This window comes from Quercus lobata, chromosome 7, assembly GCF_001633185.2.
Source record: "Quercus lobata isolate SW786 chromosome 7, ValleyOak3.0 Primary Assembly, whole genome shotgun sequence".
Taxonomy (NCBI): Eukaryota; Viridiplantae; Streptophyta; class Magnoliopsida; order Fagales; family Fagaceae; genus Quercus; species Quercus lobata.
The window spans coordinates 12,086,459-12,106,265 of record NC_044910.1 but is presented as its reverse complement, the minus strand read 5'-3'; the positions used below and the strand labels follow the sequence as shown (position 1 = coordinate 12,106,265).

The following is a 19,807-nucleotide window of genomic DNA, read 5'->3' as shown; positions in this document are numbered from 1 at the left end:
ATAATATGTTCCGATGGTAAATATTATTAATGATGGTAAAATGTGTGGAAATTGGTTGGGGAGTCACACTTCAAATGTGTGGAATATGGTTCCAGCGTGTCTTATGTGGTTAATTTGGAAGGAGCACAATGCCCGAACTTTTGAGAAAATTGAGAGACTTGTAGATTGTGTGAAGTCTTTGCTGCTTAGGACTTTGTTTGCTGCTTAGGACTTATATATTATAATATTTATTTTTGATAAAAACTTGAACTTATACCATATGAATTTGTCATTTAACTTAAATAATTTTTATATTTTATTTTTACCATCATTAATAATATGTTCCGATGGTAAATATTATTAATGATGGTAAAATGTGTGGAAATTGGTTGGGGAGTCACACTTCAAATGTGTGGAATATGGTTCAAGCGTGTCTTATGTGGTTAATTTGGAAGGAGCACAATGCCCGAACTTTTGAGAAAATTGAGAGACTTGTAGATTGTGTGAAGTCTTTGCTGCTTAGGACTTTGTTTGAGTGGTCCCGTATTTGGAGGTTTACGCATTGTCATTTTTTGTTTGAATTTCTTAATTCTGTTAGTCTTTCTTTTTGATTGGTTTGTATTTTTTTCAGTTTACTATCGTAAATCCATTGTACTTCTATCATCAATAAAGTTTGTTATTACCTATCAAAAAAAATAATATGTTCCCATAACTGGTTTAGATATCATTCAAATTATGGTGTATTATAATCGTTCATTTTCTTATGAGAGAGAGAGAGAGAGAGAGAGAGAGATCACATAAAACTCATGATAGTCCTGTTTCTATAATAGGTCACTATGTGCCACAACTTGCCCAACTCATTATTCAGTCCGGATTGAAGTTCAATTTGAAGGGGATAGCGGTGAGTAGAACATGCAAAATGTGACTTATCATGGAACAACTATAATTTTTTAGTTTATTCTTTCCAAATTTGTTTTTATGTTTTGTCAAATAGAACTAAGCATAATATTATTAATTTGTACTTTACATTGCAGTAGGGAATCCTCTTTTGGATTTCAACACTGATTTTAACTTCGTAGATGAGTATTTCTGGTCCCTTGGCTTGGTATCTGATTACGTTTATGCACTTCTCACTAAAGTTTGTAACAACTCTTAGATTTCCAAAGAACACATAAGCAGAAATTTTACTGCTGCTTGTGCTTTTGTGAATACCCAACTGAACAAAGAAATTACTAACTTCATTGACCAATACAATGTCATTGGGGACGTTTCTCTGTCATCTATTCAACCAGACATGGGCATGTTTTATCATCCTTTTAGCTTTAGATTTCAAACTTTGTCATCTCTCCTTTCAGAATCAAATGATGCTTCTTCTACTCAGCAGGTGGTGAAGTTAATTTACTTTGTGTGTCAGAACTCATGTGATGAGAGTTTATTATTAGTTCTCTCGATTCAAAACATTAACTTTTTTCTTTCAATTGACTTTGTTTTCGTTATCCCTTTGCTTATGGCAACCTATAGAGCAGAAAGATATCTGTGTGCTGCAAAACGTACAAAAGTATTTCAATAGGAACGATGTGCAGAAAGCTCTCCATGCCCACGCTACAAAACACGCGGGCTATAGCCACGTTTTAAGTAAACACGGCTTAAAGTATTCACCTATAGCCGCATATATAGGTGTTTATAGCCACGTTTTTTGCTTATGCCGCGTTTAGAAAACGTGGCTACAGGACCAACCAAATCAATTTTTTTTATTTTTTATTTTTTATTTTTTTATGGAACTAATTTACTGATGAATCTGATTATTTTGTGTGAATTAGTATGAAATTTTTATTGATAAGGGCCTCATTAGTAAAATTTCAAAATCAAAACTAATGTCAGAAATAAATAAGAAGGCGAAATCGTGATACATGTGAGGTTTCATGTTGTGGCAGAGGAGATCACACGGTTTGACAAAGGAAGAGGGAGCTTTTTTGGTTATGGCCTTATTTGGGGAGGTGATTCTTTTCTAGGAAGGAAAGGTTCACATGACTTGTGCTAGAAAACACTGTTTCGGATAATTATATCACAGACCTTTGTGGATATACATCACAACCATTCACAAGATAAGTGGCAAAGAGGGCATAGAACCAAAGGTTATGAGAAAGAGCAAAAATGGTAGAAAAGGCAGTCATGGATCGCATGGCATGCCACCCTTGACTAGCTGACATTGCTTGAGAGAATAATAAACGAATCCACTGCAATAAACAAGAATTTTGAGTCCATGTTGTGAACAAAATTTCCAATTAATTTTTCTTAACCATTGATAAGTGGCTCACCTATACGCATGCATTTGAACCCACCCAACACATAATACACACAAAAAGTCAACCTTAGGCCATTTTTGGGCTTATCCCTCTGCTGACATCTTGGTATATGAATATGTGCATGAATCATCTAGGAATAGTATTGCCCAATTAGTGGCTAATTAATACTTTATCATTTGGACGGATTAATTAATTGTTGGATGGCTTGGGAAACTGTAGAGTACATCTTATTAGGCTGCGGTGGAGGGGTTCAATTCTTCAAATGCAGGCCATGAGTGATCACATTATGTCATGGATGGGGCATATGTTACTTGTCCCCTTAAACAACCACTAAACTTTGCAAAAAAGTGGCAGTCCATACCAATTTTATATATAAACCTACTCCTTTCTTTATTGAATATATTAGATGGTCAAGATAACAAAAATATTCGTTGAAAAATTAAAATGTAATCTGATTGCAAAGTTGAAATTAGATGAGGACATCACTTTCAGAGGTTGAATAATTTTGAGACTTTTGGACACATGTATTTCATGGCATGCCTTAAAATACTCTCTTAATTTATCCTTTTATTTTCATTATCATTTCTTAAAGGATGCACAACCTGCACTAAAATTCACACAGTTCCATTGATATAATTGGCATTACATTTGGACCAAATTCAATCAAATTGGGAAATATGGCTCAAATGAAAGAGTAGCCAAATTGGTCTCAAAATCATGATCTTAGCAATAACTTATTAGTCCATTTCATTGCACTACGTGAAAAAAAGAAAAAAAAGATTGGAAATAAAGATGCTATCATTATGATTGGCTTGTTCCTGTACTAATCAATTGTGTGATTAAACTAATTCCAGGGAACAAGAAAAGGGCAGAATGAGAATTTGGTGTAAAACATATTAATGGAGGAAACCAAAGTTTCATTATAGTTATCCACAAATTATCACTCAATATTTTAGTAATGCCTATTGAAAAAGGGTATTCTCATTGTCATTTACATTACATGGAATGCATGTTATGTCCCAAATTCCATTTGTTATGTTTATTTATCGATTGACACTTGATATCACCAACATAAATTTTCACTATTGTAATGAGACTGTTGAATATGATGTAGGCAAAATCAAGTAGGACAGTAGTGGAGTATGCAATTGTTTATGAGAAAGTATACAGTACCAAAGATGGGAATCCTGTTAATTCCCAAGTGAGGGAGAACATCATAAGCACTATTTATAACCTATTTCTTTTGTATTTCGTGCTGGAATTGTTTATAGAAAGTAATATATTATTTGGTTCTTGTGTGAAAGTAGGCTAGGATGAAACAAATTTTAAATCAAGAGGGCACATCACTATGAGGAGAGCGTGGTGAAGGAATCCTGTGGTCAAAAGATGATGCATTTGCTTGAGTGATGGGTTCAGAGCACCGTGGATGTGTATGTGGGGTGGGTTTTGGACCAACCCCATCAGGAAGAAGTGGATCCAACCTTTCACGCTATACATTGACTCCATCGTCATCAAGCGAAATGACCTAGCGGATTATTGAATTGGAGACTTTGCTTGCATCTGTGATGGACCAATTTTCCCATTCAGAGGAGAGGCATCAAGAGAATCTTGCCCAAGCACTAGCCCAATCAAATGCGAGGAATCAAGAGAAACTCGCCGAAGCACTAACCTAATCAAATGTGAGGCATCAAGAGTAAATGACAGAAATGATGTTGCACATGAAAGAAATGTTCGCCCAATTTAGCCCACTTATGCATTCTTTATAGCCTTCTCAAGTACTAAAAATGTTGCATTTAATTTAACAAAACCTGTGTATTTATTGCAATGCATTGTTATGTGATATTAATACGATGTGTTTAATATATTCAGGATAGTGTTGTTGATAAATGAGGACTCTCTGTGGATATTGATCAAATCATTTTGTATTCTTTTTTTTGGCTGATCATGAAGGAATATTGTAGATTGGAATATTGTTGTGTTAATTTTAATGTATATATATATCATATATTATTTTGATATTATATACAGGTTGATATGTAGGCAGGTCGATCATGCCCTTCAAAGAATGACAATCTTTTTTGTAAACAAAACTTTTTAGTTGAATCTCTTGTATATGTAGACAGGTAAATTGATGCTTTAACAACGTAAAAGAGTTTAAGAGGATTAAATAGTGAAGCCATGCGTTGTTGTTAAGGTAAGTTTGAAATATATAAATACCGTCGGAGATTTTGGAAAGTTGACAGATATACTCTTGAAAGCTCTCAAGGATAGGCTCATGACAAAGAATGTGGTATGTTTCTCTTACTGCTGCAGTGATGTGCTTATGTTTCATCTCTTTTATTGGTACTACTCAAACACCCTGAACCTACTAATGGGAGTACCATGCTGTTACAATGATAGGCTGAGGAGATAGCTGAGAAGCTTTGTAATCAGTGGCAACAAGTCTTGAGGGTAAAAGGTTGGCTTCATTGACAAGGTTATCTTCAACAATGCAAGTTTGTGATTCATCACTTTTTCCCTCCAATATTTAATCTAAACTAATTATTTCTCATTATTTCACTTTTTTATAAGAATAATGCCATGGAATGAAACAATGACTGCAAACAGCTATAGAGGACGTTCTTGTTCGTATTCTAACTCCTTACTGGTCAATTGACATATTGAGGGATGTGAATGCTACCAAGGAACAAGGGAAGCCGTATGTTGTTGTTTTTGTTGGTGTGAATGGAGTTGGGAAATCTACCAATCTAGCCAAGGTAAGCCACGTTTTTCCCCCAATTTAAATGAAGTTTGGAATTTTATATGTAGGTCCTGTGGACACAGATTAAACTGTATGGATTTTGATCAGATGGTTTCTTTCAAACATCACTTTTCCAGGTTGCCTACTGGCTTCTTCTTACCACATATATACTTGACAATTTTAAAATTATTTGCAAGTTGAGTAACATTGATGAGTTAACTAGGGCTACCATGAAGAATTTAACTCAGGGTATGGCAATACCTGCTAACTGTTGTTTCTACAATTTGTTTTGTATCATATCATTCTTTGTAAGTTAAGAACTATTGAGTATAAGTTGTTCATATAAAAAAGAAACAAATACTTTGTCTTGCTGGAGTTAAATTTATTCTATTTGTTGAGTACTTTGTCTTACTCAATAATTATTACTTTTATTGAGTAGGTTCTTTTTTGTGATTTCGCAGAAAGGTTGATGATTTCGTAGACAGGTTGAATATAGCCGCGTTTGTAAAACCTATAGTTGCGTTTGTAGACAGGCATTGGCCATTTGCCCAAGGATTAAAAAAAAAAAAAAAAACCCTTTAGCCGCGTTTTTAAAATGCGGCTATAGCCAAATTAAAAAGAAAAGAAGAAGCTATAATTGCATTTTTAAAATGTGGCTGTAAGCTAAAGATCTAGAGCCGCGTTTAATAAACTCGGCTAATGTACACCCTATAGCCGTGGTCTAAAAATGTGGCCTAAAGATAAGACCTATAGCCACGTTTTGCCGCATTTTAAAAGCGTGGCTAAAATATGTCTTATAGCCATGTTTGCAAAAATGCGGCTATAGACCTATCAGACCTATGGTTACAAGTTTTAGGCAATGACTGAAAATGCTACTATAAAAAATGTGGCTATAGGATTTATTTATTTATTTATTTTTTGTGTTTGTAGTGCCAGCTTATTGGATTCGACCAATGGACTTTAATTTGCAAGTAACAATATGCACTTTAAACAAAATCTTCCTTCTTTAACTTATTTTATTTTATTTTCTAATTATAACAATAAGTGAGGAATGGAGATTTGAATTTTGGTTCTTTTTATAAAAGAGACCGATCATTATCGCTAATCTACAAGAATCTTGGCATCTTTAATTTATGTTTTAAGTAATCTTTTTCTTTTGGGAACAATATATATATATATATATATATATATCAAAGAAAGATTATGAAACAATGTTGTGCTGTTTTTTTTTTTTTTTTTCTTCTAAGATAATTTTTTATTTATTTATAAACTTATGATTGATTCCATTTTATCAACATAATATATATATTTTTTTATAAGTGACAACTCAATTTTTAAATTAAAAAAAAAAAAATACTATGGTCATAACATTTTCACAATAAATTCTATATTGTAGGTTGTTACGGGTTATTATTGGTGAAACAAAAAAGTAATTTTAGTGATAAATTCAAATTAGAACCAACAACAACAAACTACTTATAATTTGTTGTAAAAATGTTATAGACGTAGAACATTTCATAAAAAAAAATATAATATCTTTTGACATCACTCTATTATAATTCCTTCCGCTTGCTGACTCATTGGCATTGTTGGGACTTGGGGTCCTTTGTTTTACCATTTTAGTCAAACACAGCTACACTATGATCTGAAGAATCTAGAGAATTCATCAATTGGTGTCGTGGGCTCACTTGTCAAGTCTGGAATCCGGGCACTGGTTTACAGGTTTTGTAATAAGCTCCTTATCAAGCATTTCCCTTTTACTTCTTCTATTTCTATATTTATTTATTGTATATCATGGGGAAACCTCAGTCTCCTATTTACTTCACTGGTTGATGTTCAATCTAAAAACATTTGTAGGAAGTATTTTATTGTTTGTGCAATGTTTTTATTTTCTAACTTTTGATGATATCATTAAAACTTAAATAAACATAAGAAAGTGGAAATATTAAAAGTAATATAATAATTTCACAAATATATTGAGAATGAACATAGTGGTTCGGCAAATTCATAATTTGCATTATAATTTTTAACTATTTCAATTAACTTAAGTGCAATTTAAAAAAAATTATTTTTACGTGTGTTACTTTGTTTTTTTGTATTATCATTTTCCATGCATGAATAGTTTCTACTTAATTTTTTTTTTTTTGAAAGTTTCTTCTTGTCTAAGGAAGGTAATTTACCAATAAAGCATAAAGGTCATAATGTCTAAATAATATCACATAATGATGTGTTACACTTTTGTTGTGCTACTTATTTATGATGCAACTTTTATTATACAATAATAATATAAGATATAATATAGTAAAATATATATAAAAATCATTACCTCATTTTGATGTAATTTGACAGTGGAGATCAAGATTCAGTTATCCCATTCATCGGGACTCGGACATTGATAAATGGATTAGCAAAGGAGTTAATTAGGACTAAATACAACGGTGCCTTACAGGGTATGGTTCGAGGGAAAACAGGTCTATATATTTATATTCTTGTCTCTTTATTCATTGGTGCCAAATGGTATTCTTTTTCCTGATTTATTTTATCTTGTAGGTTGGCGGATGGACACAAGTATATGGTAACACCCAACTATCCTTTGCCTCCATAAGAGAAGCTTCCCACACAGCTCCGGCTCCACAACCAGAGAGATCACTAGTGCTATTTAAGGCATTTCTTGCAGGGCAACCACTACCAAAAGCATGAACACATCAAAAATCATGAAACAAATAATACTATGCTAGTATTACTAATTTGAATTTTCCAAGTTGGGGAATATTTGGCCTCTTCTTGTGTATCAAGTATCTCTACTGGTTCTTCACCCAAAAAAAAAAAAAAAAACTCTTCTAGTAAAAGCCAGAAAGTTGTATTTTTTTTTTAATTTTTAAATTTGGGTAATAATATGACGCCATTATATTTGACTCGCAAATCAATGTACATATTATGCAATTGTATTTAAAAAAATACACTAACATATCAATGTGATAATCTTCCAAGAATAATGCTGTTAGCATATATGCTAGGTGGGCTTCTTGCTTGAATTTCACAAACCATGTTGATATAAATTTGGATTTTCAGGAAAATTTCTACCAAGATATCATCTAGAAAGGGTGGAGCTGGGAATATTTGTTTGGGGCTGAATACACTATACATCAATATTAATAAAGAAAAATTGAAAACACATATATACTAACACACGCTGCCCAGTTTTTTATTTTTTTATATATATATTTAAAAAAAAAAAAATCAAGTTGGTCAGGTATCCATTACCCAACAAGCACAAAGAGGGAAACCTGGCTCAAAGCAAATGTGACTAATTATTTTTCTAATCATGCAGAACATGTAATATTAGAACTAACTTGGTAACACCTAGTTACCTTCAATCACAATTAATTAGTATTTTTATAATTTTAGGGATTTGACTTGAGGGTGGTAACAATAAAGAATTCATTTTTGAATCAACATGTTTCAGTTCACATTTCATCAACTTTTAAGTTAGAACAAAATTATGTACGAAGTTGTCAAAATCCTTTATATGTGACTATGCACAACTATTGGCATCAAGAGGTTTATGACTTAATAGCATTGTCTAGTTCTTTTTGTGGAGTAAATTTTGATTTGAATCCCTTTTAATGGTCATATTTTCCAATTAAAACATGAGTATATATATGAAGAAGAAAAAACATAGGAGAGAGAGATTAGTGAAAGTATTAATTTCATAGAATTCTGTGCTTTGAAAGATTATTCAAATGCGGCTTTGTTTAACGAAAGCACTAGGGTTAAAGGAAGCAAATTCAAGGAGCCCCTTGCTACGTTGAAATATTTCCATCTCTCGTTCCTCCAATGTCACCCAAGCTTCTATGCCATCACCTTGTTTTGTATCCATCAAGACAATTAATTTCTCGAAGTAATTGCTTGAATTATTAGTGATCCACATGGGCTTTCCCCACCCAAAATCCATTTCATATAGTGGCAACTTGCACAAGCTTGTACATCTATAAATGGTAATGTCCATTCTCTTCATTAATTCACCCCTTTCCTTGAGTGACTCACAAACCATTTGGAAACCTTCATCACCTTTGAATTTATTGGCCTTCTCATTGGAAAATTCTATCAACCCTTCTCTCATTTTAGCTACTAAATCGTGTATTTCTAACTCACTGTCCTTAGAAAACACTAGGAATTGCCAAATGAGATTCCCTATGCTGTTTTCAGGCAAGGGTGGCACCATTCTTTTGCGCAAGTCCACTGCTTGGGACAATACCAATGGCCCTAAACGGCTTGATATTGACTTAGAAGCAGCCATAGCACATTTCAAGATGAGTGCCAACACTATTTCTACGTTTGTGGGGGATCGCTGTCCAATTGCACCAGCAGTTTTGGCCTTGAGGCTAAATATCTTTGAGGCATCAAAGACAAACCTCCTTGTGATGCATTTTTTAGCCTGGAAGTTCACCTTAGGATTGGGCATGATGGGCAAATCTCTAGGCGGCAACAAAGAACTTCCAATGAATTTCGGGATCACTACTTCACCATATCCACGACTAGTGACTGTCCAACTTTGGAGAAATGAGAAGAGAGACGATCCATCCATGATCTTGTGTGAAGGGCATACAGCTATGGCAATTCCACCACAGCTAAAGGCAGTGAGTTGAATAAGCAACATAGAATCCGAGGCTAATTGAGTAGTGTAAGGATCAATGATGGGACTAAAATGACTTAGTAACTCAATTTTAGGTTGGATAAGGAAGTCTACGAGTGAGCAACTAACTTGAGCTTCCACAAAATAAGCCCCTTGGTCATTGCATTCAACGGAGGCAGTGTCTTTGAGACGGCCAGCCATTGGATAGAAGTGAACCAAGGTTTTAGACAGTGAGTTTTGTAGGCGAGAAGATTGCTGCAAGACTTGAGAGGTGATACTATTACCTTTTTCATTAGGGTTTGAGGAATAGAAGAAAACGGTTGAACTATATATCGGGGGAAAGATTTGGTCCAAAAGGGAAAGGCTAAAGGTTCTATGTTGATGAGGAGTTGGAATTGATGGTTTAATGGTCTTTCTTGACATGATTTCAAACTTCATTTCTGTCACCAACTTCTCCTTTGGGTTGCACCTCTGGTTTTCTTCCTTAAATTTGTCTCTTTTATAGACTTCTACTAGTATAAACAAGACAAATAGAACATATTGAAAAACCTTTTTTATTTTTAAAGAATGATAGCTATAGCTTTGGGTGAATGCAAGTGTTCATACGCAACCTATGATTGGAGTAAAATATATGCAAGTAAGACTCACGTTCTGAATAGCTCTCGCTTGCGTGGAGATATAAAATGGTACATTTCTTCAACGCTATATATACTAGTCTAGTATCATTAGGAACGTGGAATTGGTAATCCATCATATTCATGAAAGTGCCAAATATTTTTCATATCAAAGACATATTTGGAATCCAAGATAATGTAAAAAAAGAAGAAGACATATTTGGAAGAAACAAATAATTTTATCAATAATTAAAAAAAAAAAAAAATCATCCATGATGACAATGGTGGCTCCAAGAATTTTTTTCAAGATGTTCTTTAAGAAACATAAATTATACAATTTAATAAAAAGAGAAATTCATATATTGACAACAATAACAATAAAAAAACACGCAAATACATAAGAGTTTCAGTTATGTTTGATATTGTCAAGTGAGTCCCAAAATTTTCAACTTATATATTTACAATAGGCTCAGTCAACAATGTTACTTGAAAACTAAAATATAATATGGATGAGTTATCAAAATACATGTTTTGAACACCATAATTTGAGAATTGTAAATCAAATATTCTTAATAAAACATTTTCGTCAAAACAATACTTTTTAACTATAATTTTCAGTTTTTAAACACTGAAAACTGTTATTTGAAATCTGCTACCAAACAAACCCATAATCATTTGCAGAGGAGTATTAGGACTTAAGTTAATTTGGTTACATATTCAAGAAAAAAAAATCATATCACCCCTAACCCCCCCCCCCTTCCCAAAGGTCTTTGAATTAGTACATATTTTTAATTTAAAGATAGAAGAATAAAAGACCATTTAAAGTTTTAATAAAAAAATTAAATAGGTTTTAAATGAAAAAAATGTAAAAAAGTTTTATATTTTTTATTCTTTCCTTTTTTTTTATAAATAATTCAATTCTTTCCATAAAAAAAATATATTGATTCTTTTTTTTAAAATAATATTTTACCATTGGCCAGCTCCACCGACGGACAGAGGAATTCATTTTTTTTTTTTTTTTCTCAAATTCTAGCTAGGATGTAGATATTTTGTAGTGATGCAATTATTCTCACTCTAACATATTCATGAATATTTCTATATATATAAAAAAAAATCAGGAATACGTTAATGTGCTTATTTATTCCAATCAATACAAGGTAATCAATGATTTTTTTTTTTTTTAGTATAGTTATTAGTTCAATTTGACAATTTGTATTTAGTAATAAAATATAATTATAATGTTTGATAAGCTCACTTGGTGTCGTGGGCTTACTTGTTAAGTTTGGAATCCGGGCATTGGTTTACAGGTTTGGTAATAAGCTCTTTATCAAGCCTTTCCCTTTTATTTCTATATTTATTTATTTGTATATCATGGGGAAAAACCCAGTCTCCTATTTGCTTCACTAGTTGATGTTCAACGCTTTTTTTGTTTCATTGGAAAATGTTCTGTAAAAAATAGTTTTTCACATTTTCCAGTGTTTGGTAGCACAAAAAAAAAAAAAAAAAAAAAAAAAAAAAACTGATCAACGGAAAACTATCTTTAGTCAACGGAAAATACTGATAAAAATAAAACTTATTTTCTATAGGCTGTTTTCCAAATTGTTTTTTTGGAAAACAACATCTCTCTCATGTGTTGCATCTCCTATAAATATTATATTTATCTGTAGCCACGAGAAACATAATTTTTTGGCACCTTTTCTCTTTCATAGTAAGTTCTCTCACTTTTTCTCACTTTCTTTTACTTTCTCTCCTTAGTCCTCACACCTTCACTATCACTAACTCTGGTCTCTCCTCTTCCTATAGATCTTTCTCTCTCTCTCCATCTGTCTCTCGTCTCTCTTTTCTCCTTGTTTCTTTTCTCCTCTATAATACAGTTCTCTGATTATATATTTTTTTCCCCTCACTGATCGGTCAATAGTACCGACTTGCAAAGGAGAACAGATTTGCAGCAGTTATTATTTCATTCCTCTTTACCAAAATCTCAATTCTTTGCTTTGAATTTCAAGCTTGATTTTATTTTTTCTCTTAGAAATTTTCTGTTTGATGGATTCCAGGCAGAAGTTACTACTTTTTCGAATATAAAAGTGCCAAAAAAAAGGAAAAAGAAAAAAATGAATGAATGAATGAAGTAAAAGACGGAAATTTTAAATATAGTGCCTCTATGGCTCTAAATTGCTTTTATATAGGACAATATTTATGGTAAATTAATAATATTGTTATATAATAAATGATAATTGTTTAGGGGAATTGTATTAATTTGTTGGCGGATGCATTATGCAATGATGATATATTATACAGATACATTACATAAATACATAATTTAGAGTAATATTGAGAACTTGTAATTGACCATACTAAACAATTAGTGTACTAGTAAAAATAGTAGACAATTAAAAGTTATTGTTATTTGTACTTATTAAAGATGTATTCCCCTGTCAATTTATATATATGTGTGTATATGTTTTAAATTATACAAGAAATATAAATAAAAAAAATTGCATAACAATCACCAGAAAACATTCTCAGACTCATTTTTAAGGTCGTTACCAAACACTGAAAAATGAGATAGTTTTCTAAAAAATACTTTTTGTAAAATGAACCATTTTTCAGAAAACAATAATGTTGAAATTTGTAGGAAGTATTTTATCAAATGTATGTGTAATATTTTTATTTTCTAACTTTTTTTTATGAACATTTTCTAACTTATGAAATCATTAAAACTTAAATAAATATAAGAAAGTGGAAATGTTAAAAGTAATATAATAATTTCATAAATATATTGAGAATGAATATAGTGTATTTCTTGCAGGGCAACCTCTACCAGAAGCATGAACTCATCAAAATATATATATTTTTAACTATATCAATTAACTTAAGTGCATTTTTTTTAAAATTTTTATTGCGTCTGTTACTTTGCTTTTTTGGATTATCATTATCCATGAATAGTTTCTACTTATCATTTTTTTTAGGAAGTTTCTTCTTGTCTAAGGAAGGTAAATCACCAATAAAGAATAAGGGTTATAATGTCCAAATACTATCACATAATGATGTGTAACACTTTTGTTGCCCTACTTAATTAACTGCAATATAAGATATAATACAGTAAAAAAAAAAAAAATCATTACCTCATTTTTATGTAATTTGAGGGAAGACAAGTCTATATTTATATTGTTGTATTCATTGGTTCCAAATGGTATTCTTTTTCCTGATTTATTTTATCTTGTAGGTTGGTGGATGGACAAAAGTATATGGTAACACCCAACTATCCTTCGCCTCCGTAAGAGGAGCTTCCCACCAAGCATGAACACATCAAAATAATGAAACAAATAATAATGTACTAGTATTACTAATTTGAATTTTCCAAGTTGGGAAATATTTGGCCTCTTCTTGTCTATCAATTATCTCTTCTAGTAAAAGCGAGAAAGTTGTATTTTTCTTTTTGGCAATAATATGACGGCATTATATTTGACTCGCAAATCAATGTATTATGCAATTACATTAAAAAACAATACACTAACATATCAATGTGATATAATATTCTAAGAACTATGCCGTTAGCATTTATGCCAGGTCGGCTTCTTGCTTGAATTTCACAAAGCATGCATGCATCGATAAAATTGGATTTTCAGGAAAATTTCTACCAAGATATCGGTGGAGCTGGGAATTATGGTTTGGGGGCGAATACACATTATACATCAATAAAGAAAAATTCAAAACACATACATATATTAACACACACGCTGCCCAATTACATATTTTTTTAAAAAAAAATCAGGTTGGTTAGGTAACCATTACCCAACAAGCTCAAGGAGAGAAACCCGCCTCGAAAGCAAATGTGACTAATTAATTTTCAAATCATAACATGTAATATTAAAACTAACTTGTTAACACCTAGTTAATTTGTGCATTCAATCATTATTAGTATTTTTATAATTTTAGGGATTTGACTTGAGGGTGGTAACAATAAAAAATTCATTTTTAAATCAACATGTTTCAGTTCACATTTCATCAACTTCTAAGTTAGAACAAAAGTATGTATGAAGTTGGCAGAATCCTTTATACGTGACTATGCACAATTTGGATGATTTCTTCCTTGAATTTGCTCTTTCATAGACTTATACTTGTATGAGCATAGCCTTGGATGATTTCAACATATATAAATAAACCTTTTTATTTTTATTTTTATAAAGAATGACAACTATAGCTTTGAACGAGTGAGAGTGTTCATACAATTGGGAAAAACAAAAAATTGCACCTTCGATAAGAGTCAAGTTCTGAGTAGCTCTCACTTGCGTGGAGTTGGTAATCCATCATTTTCATGAGAGAGCCAAATAATTATCAGACAAAGAGATGTTTGGAAGAAACAAATAATTCCATTAATTATTCACAAAAAAATCTATCCATGATATGCCTCACCTTCCTCGGATAAAGATAAATCTGTCTTTTTTTGGGGTAAGGCGGGGGCTTGGTTTCTTGACAAAATCAACTACGCTAATCGTTTACCAGGGCGGCGTTTTATTATTATTATTATTATTTTTTTTTGAAGAGAAGAAAATTTTATTGCAAAAACAAATAGAAACTACAAACAAAAACTACAACCCAACCTCATCCAAGATAATGCAAGCAAAACTTGAAGAGCAATGTATGATAGAAATTATACTCTAACCTAATCTAAGTGTATATGTGTGTGAAACTTCCTCCTAGACACTTGAACCTCGACTCTTCTCCCCCCCTACCATCACCCCACTAGCACTTACACTTACAAAGTGACTATAACGCTAAAGGTGCGCGATGATATATCCTTAGTTCTTAAATATTATTTCTCCTCATTTTATCTGTATATGACTCTTTTATTTTATTTTTCCTATTTTATACTTCCTTCTGAATTTTGGGCTTGTTAACTAGAGAATTTTGGCTTTCTGTTTCCGAAATTGTTCCTCTACAAAGAAATTCATGAAGCTCTTCACATATATAAGCTTCTTCAGCATAATTTTGTGGTGTTGGATCTTTTCTTTGAATGATATCTAATTGTTTTCAAACAGGGGTCACCTATAATAGCACATGACCTGGCCTAGTAGCCTGCTGGCCCACCAGGCTAATTGTTGGGCCAACTTAGTATTGTTTAGGCACATGAGTAGCCTAGTCCTGCTAGCGCAGTGGGGCAGGTCATGGGCCAACCCAATAACTCAGAATTTATAACAAAATAATTTGGAAGAATCAGAGTCAAATTTAAAACTTGAGAGAAAAACTTTAAGATCCCACACATTTTAATCACTAGAATACTTAAAGTAATTGTATTAAATTATGCTTATGAATTATATATTTTCCTAGTAGTCAAGTAACTTTGATTGGTTTAAAAATAATAATAATAACCCTTGGACATTTATTTTTTTAATTAAAAGATAGAAAAAAAGGGGTAAACCATTAATTTAAAAAATTAAATAGATTTTGATTGTAAAAATGGATGTAAATAAGCTTTAATTATTTCTATTAAAAAAATATTGATTCCCACCTAAAAAAAAAATTGTTTCTTTTCTTAGAAAAATATTTTACTGTTTGCTATGATCCACTAATGGCCAAAGGAATTCAGAATTTTTATTTTTTATTTTTTATTTTTTTAAGTTGGGATGTAGACATTTTGTAGTGATGCAACTGTTCTCACTCTAATATTTAAAAAAAAAAAAATTAATTATTTTTTTAATAAAATATTTTACTGTTAGCTGGGCTCCACCAATGGTCAAAGCTAGGATTTTTTTTTTTTTTTTTTTTTTTTTTTTTTTTTTTTGGGATTTAGACATTTTGTAATGATGCAACTATCCTCACTCTAATATTTTCTACAATATATATATATATATATATATATTCATAAATACATCAATTTACTTATTTATTCCAATCCATACAAGTTAATCAATAGTTTTTTATTTTTATTTTTTATTTTTAAGTATATTCAATAGATCAATGTGACAATATGTGGCTTGTACTTTGTAATACAATATAGAGAAAGTGCTACGTTCACAATATTTTCACAACAAATTATAAGTGGTTAGTTATTATTGGTTATAATTTGAATCTATCACTAAAATTACTTTTTTACCCACTAATAACAACCTGTAATAGCCTGCCATTTAAGATTTATTGTAAAAATATTGTAGACCACATTTCTCTACAATATAACTGTAATTTTTAATTGAATTTTATAAGCATATTGAAGTGCTCACGGATAGCCCATTAGACCCTACCTACCTATAAGGCCCAGCCCGCTAAAAATAAACAAATTGGGTATTGCCACAGGTCCATCGGGACAAATTTTCACTTCCGGCCTGTTCCAACCTGGCCTATTGACTGGTCAACAGCCCAATAGGCCCATGGGCCAAGTAAAAAGAAGCCCGGCCCATTGCTGACCCTTAGCCCAAGTACTTATTCATGATTGCAGGTTGCCAAAATAGTGTCCTTTTTCCAAGTTTTCAAGGCTGTTTTTCAAGATATTTTCTTTCATAGTCTAAATTTTAGAGAACCTTGCACTGTGATTTCCTTGTTCTACTACTAGAAGACTAGTGTTATCTCTAATCCACATCCCCAATTAAAAGGACGAGGAACTACCACTCGTTCCCTTCAGTGTTTAAATCCTATAGGAAAGTGCTATGAAGCAAAAGAGGAATGAGCCTAAGCCACCGGCCATTAACAAAGCTCCCATTGCTACCAAAATATTACAAAAATCACTATATCCGACCATACTGACAATACTACACAAATCTAAACCCAAAACCACAATCCAGAACCCATCCAAGCCACCAAAAATTATGCAAACATCACACGACACAATTGCTCCCACTTGCCCACAGCGTACCAAGCATCAAAACCCACACTTGGCTGAAAGCCTGAAACCCTAGAATCATTACACACCCAAATCAAACATAAAAACCAACCTCCACAGAATTTCACCCACTCACCCCCTCAGCTGAAACCCATACTGCCAGTCCAACAAACAAACACTAACTCAATTAAACAATAGTCAAGGGCTCACTCACAAAACCCATTAGCTACTGCTTGTATTTACTCAAACAAATTCTCCATAAATGTCATTTTTTCCTAGGGTGCTCAACAGATCCACAAAACTGATCCATATGTCTGATCTGGCCTAACCTGAAAGTTGAAACCGGTTTCGACAAGGTGAAAGGTTGGTAGCAGGTTTGGAACTCAAAAAACATGTGGTTCGGAGGGTGGCGGTTCTAATATAAAATTCACCCGATATAGTATAAATGCTATGTTTTTGTCCCTAAAACTTAATAGAAATTGAGGAAAGAACAAAATGTAGAACATTTTAAAGTTCAACAAACAAAAAAATAACTCTTTGAATTTGAAAGACAAAAATAGAATCCATGAGAACTCCTATCTTTCAGTTTTCACTTTTCCAAAGCCCTCCCCGTTCCACCCTCACCCCCCCCCCCCCCCCCCCCCCTCCTGGCCAAAGGCGAATTTAACAAAGGTTGTCTTTGTCACTACTACAAGAACAAAACTGAATCTCCAGATCACAAAATAGAGCAGAGTTCCAAAAGATGTGCTTGCGTGCTAGGAAGAGTGAGAACAGGGATGCTGAAGTTCAACGGACTATAAGTATAGATAATCTGGTAGGAAGAAGCCACAAGAGCATTATCACTAAGCTAGCGACAGCAACTACTCTCTACAATATGTGGAGAGAACAGAATGATAGAGGTCATGGTGGGAGATTAAGACTTCAAGAGTGGAGAAGAAATCTTGAAAACAATTACAAATGATGTCATGTATTCACTACTGCAGAAGAAGAAAATTATGAGCTCATTTCAAAATAAAGTCATCTGGTTCATTAGGTGGTCGGCAATCCCCTGCTGCATAAGTTTAGCAGTAAAGCACTTATCAAAAAGAAAATAATTTTAGCAGTTAAGCTGTGTTTGAAAGATAAAGGGGTACTTTGATAGTTTGACTAGGTTTGTTCTACTGCGTTCTAAATAACAGCTGTCGTATCTCATTTCTTATGTACTTCTAAAAACTCTGATATCTAACAACACATAGATAGTGTAAATCATCAAAGTTACAATTTAAAAAATCTCAAAGAGGTTCTACAGCTCCGCACTTGGTAGGTGCTAAATTCTGCAAAAGCTATTAAAAGTGCATGATCTAATGTAGTCTCTTCTCCTAATTAGGTTATCCAGCCTATTATCAATCTAATCTGTGAAAGGTAAACAATCTGAATAAAAATCTACATTTCTTATTTTTACACTATTACATATGAAAGAGTAAAATCATAATAAGATCATTAATATTTTAAAGAATGAAATGGATTTTTTTGCATAAAAGAGATTCTTCCATCTCACAAGCATTTCTATCACAAACTACGAATTAGACCAATAAGAGTTTCACAAATCATGCAAGAGACAAAGCTAACCCAATGTCAAGCCTCAAGAATAGTTACAATAATGCCAACCATGATTAGGCGCTTTTCATTGAACAAAAGATAATCAACCTAAAAATTTTAACACAAATGTACAAGCCAATATGAACTACTAATTCTACCCTGAGAGGTTTGGCATATTTGAACTGATCTTACATGCTACACAAAATGTAAGACTGCATTTTCTCTAAAGAGATTAATTCAATCTTTGATATCCAAATGGCCAGGGTAAAACCATAACATAATTTAGTCAAGGCACAATGTGACAACATGTAAAGAATCTACAACATAAAGTGTTCAGAGATAGGTTAAATGACAATATTATTAAACTGTACATACTACATAGGCCAAAATGGGTAACTGACAATAAATTTTCAACTATCTAGTTAGGAGGCAATGTTTGCAAACTATATTTTTTACTAGCATCTCGAGTCTAAGAGACTCGATTTAGAGTCTATAAATCGAGTCTTTGAGGGTCGATTTTCATGTTTTGATCGTGTTTGAGTTGGCACATTTTCCACGTGGCGTCCACCTGGAAATCGAGTCTTTAAGACTCGATTTCTAAGAAGATAAAATACCACAACACAAACAAAGAAATCAGAGCTAGGAGACAGAAAAAAAAAGAAAAAGAAAAGAAAGAAGCCGAAGAAGAAAAGAATCCCAAAAAGGCTGCTCTCTCTTTCTCATGCTTCAATCCTAGAAACAAAAACACCACCGCAACCACCAGATGCCCAGGCCGCCACCACCGCAACCACCAGATGTGTGACCCAAGGGCCGCGCAGCCCAGGGGCCCCGCGCAAGCCCCTACTTCGTCGACGGAAGATGGTCTACTGAGCTTGACCGGGTTTTTGAGATTTGGGGTTTGGGTTGAAAATGAGTATTTGAGCTTGAGAGCTTTTGGGTCGCTCTTTCTCTCACTCTAAGACTTCAAATTTTTTAAAATTTTTTTGGTTTATAAATCAAGTGTTAGAAACTCGATTTTCAAAATCACGTGGAAAAAGATGCCACATCAGACCATAGAAATTGAGTCTGAGACTCGATTTATAGGTCAAAATCGAGTCTCTTAGACTTGAGATGCTAGTAGAAAATATAGTTTGCAAA

At 32.7% G+C, this 19,807-nt stretch overlaps 1 protein-coding gene and 1 pseudogene across 1 annotated transcript; one reads left to right on the top strand and one right to left on the bottom strand.

Annotated features, from left to right (window-relative positions):
• The first annotated feature begins 326 nt into the window (after positions 1 to 326).
• Positions 327 to 7,725, top strand: LOC115951595 (annotated as a pseudogene).
• A 1,039-nt stretch (positions 7,726 to 8,764) lies between these two features.
• LOC115951594 (stemmadenine O-acetyltransferase-like) lies at positions 8,765 to 10,117 on the bottom strand. The gene has a single exon (XM_031068767.1). It carries the CDS (start codon positions 10,097 to 10,099, stop codon positions 8,765 to 8,767), a length of 1,335 nt encoding a protein of 444 aa, XP_030924627.1. The 5' UTR covers positions 10,100 to 10,117.
• Between the last annotated feature and the right edge of the window lie 9,690 nt (positions 10,118 to 19,807).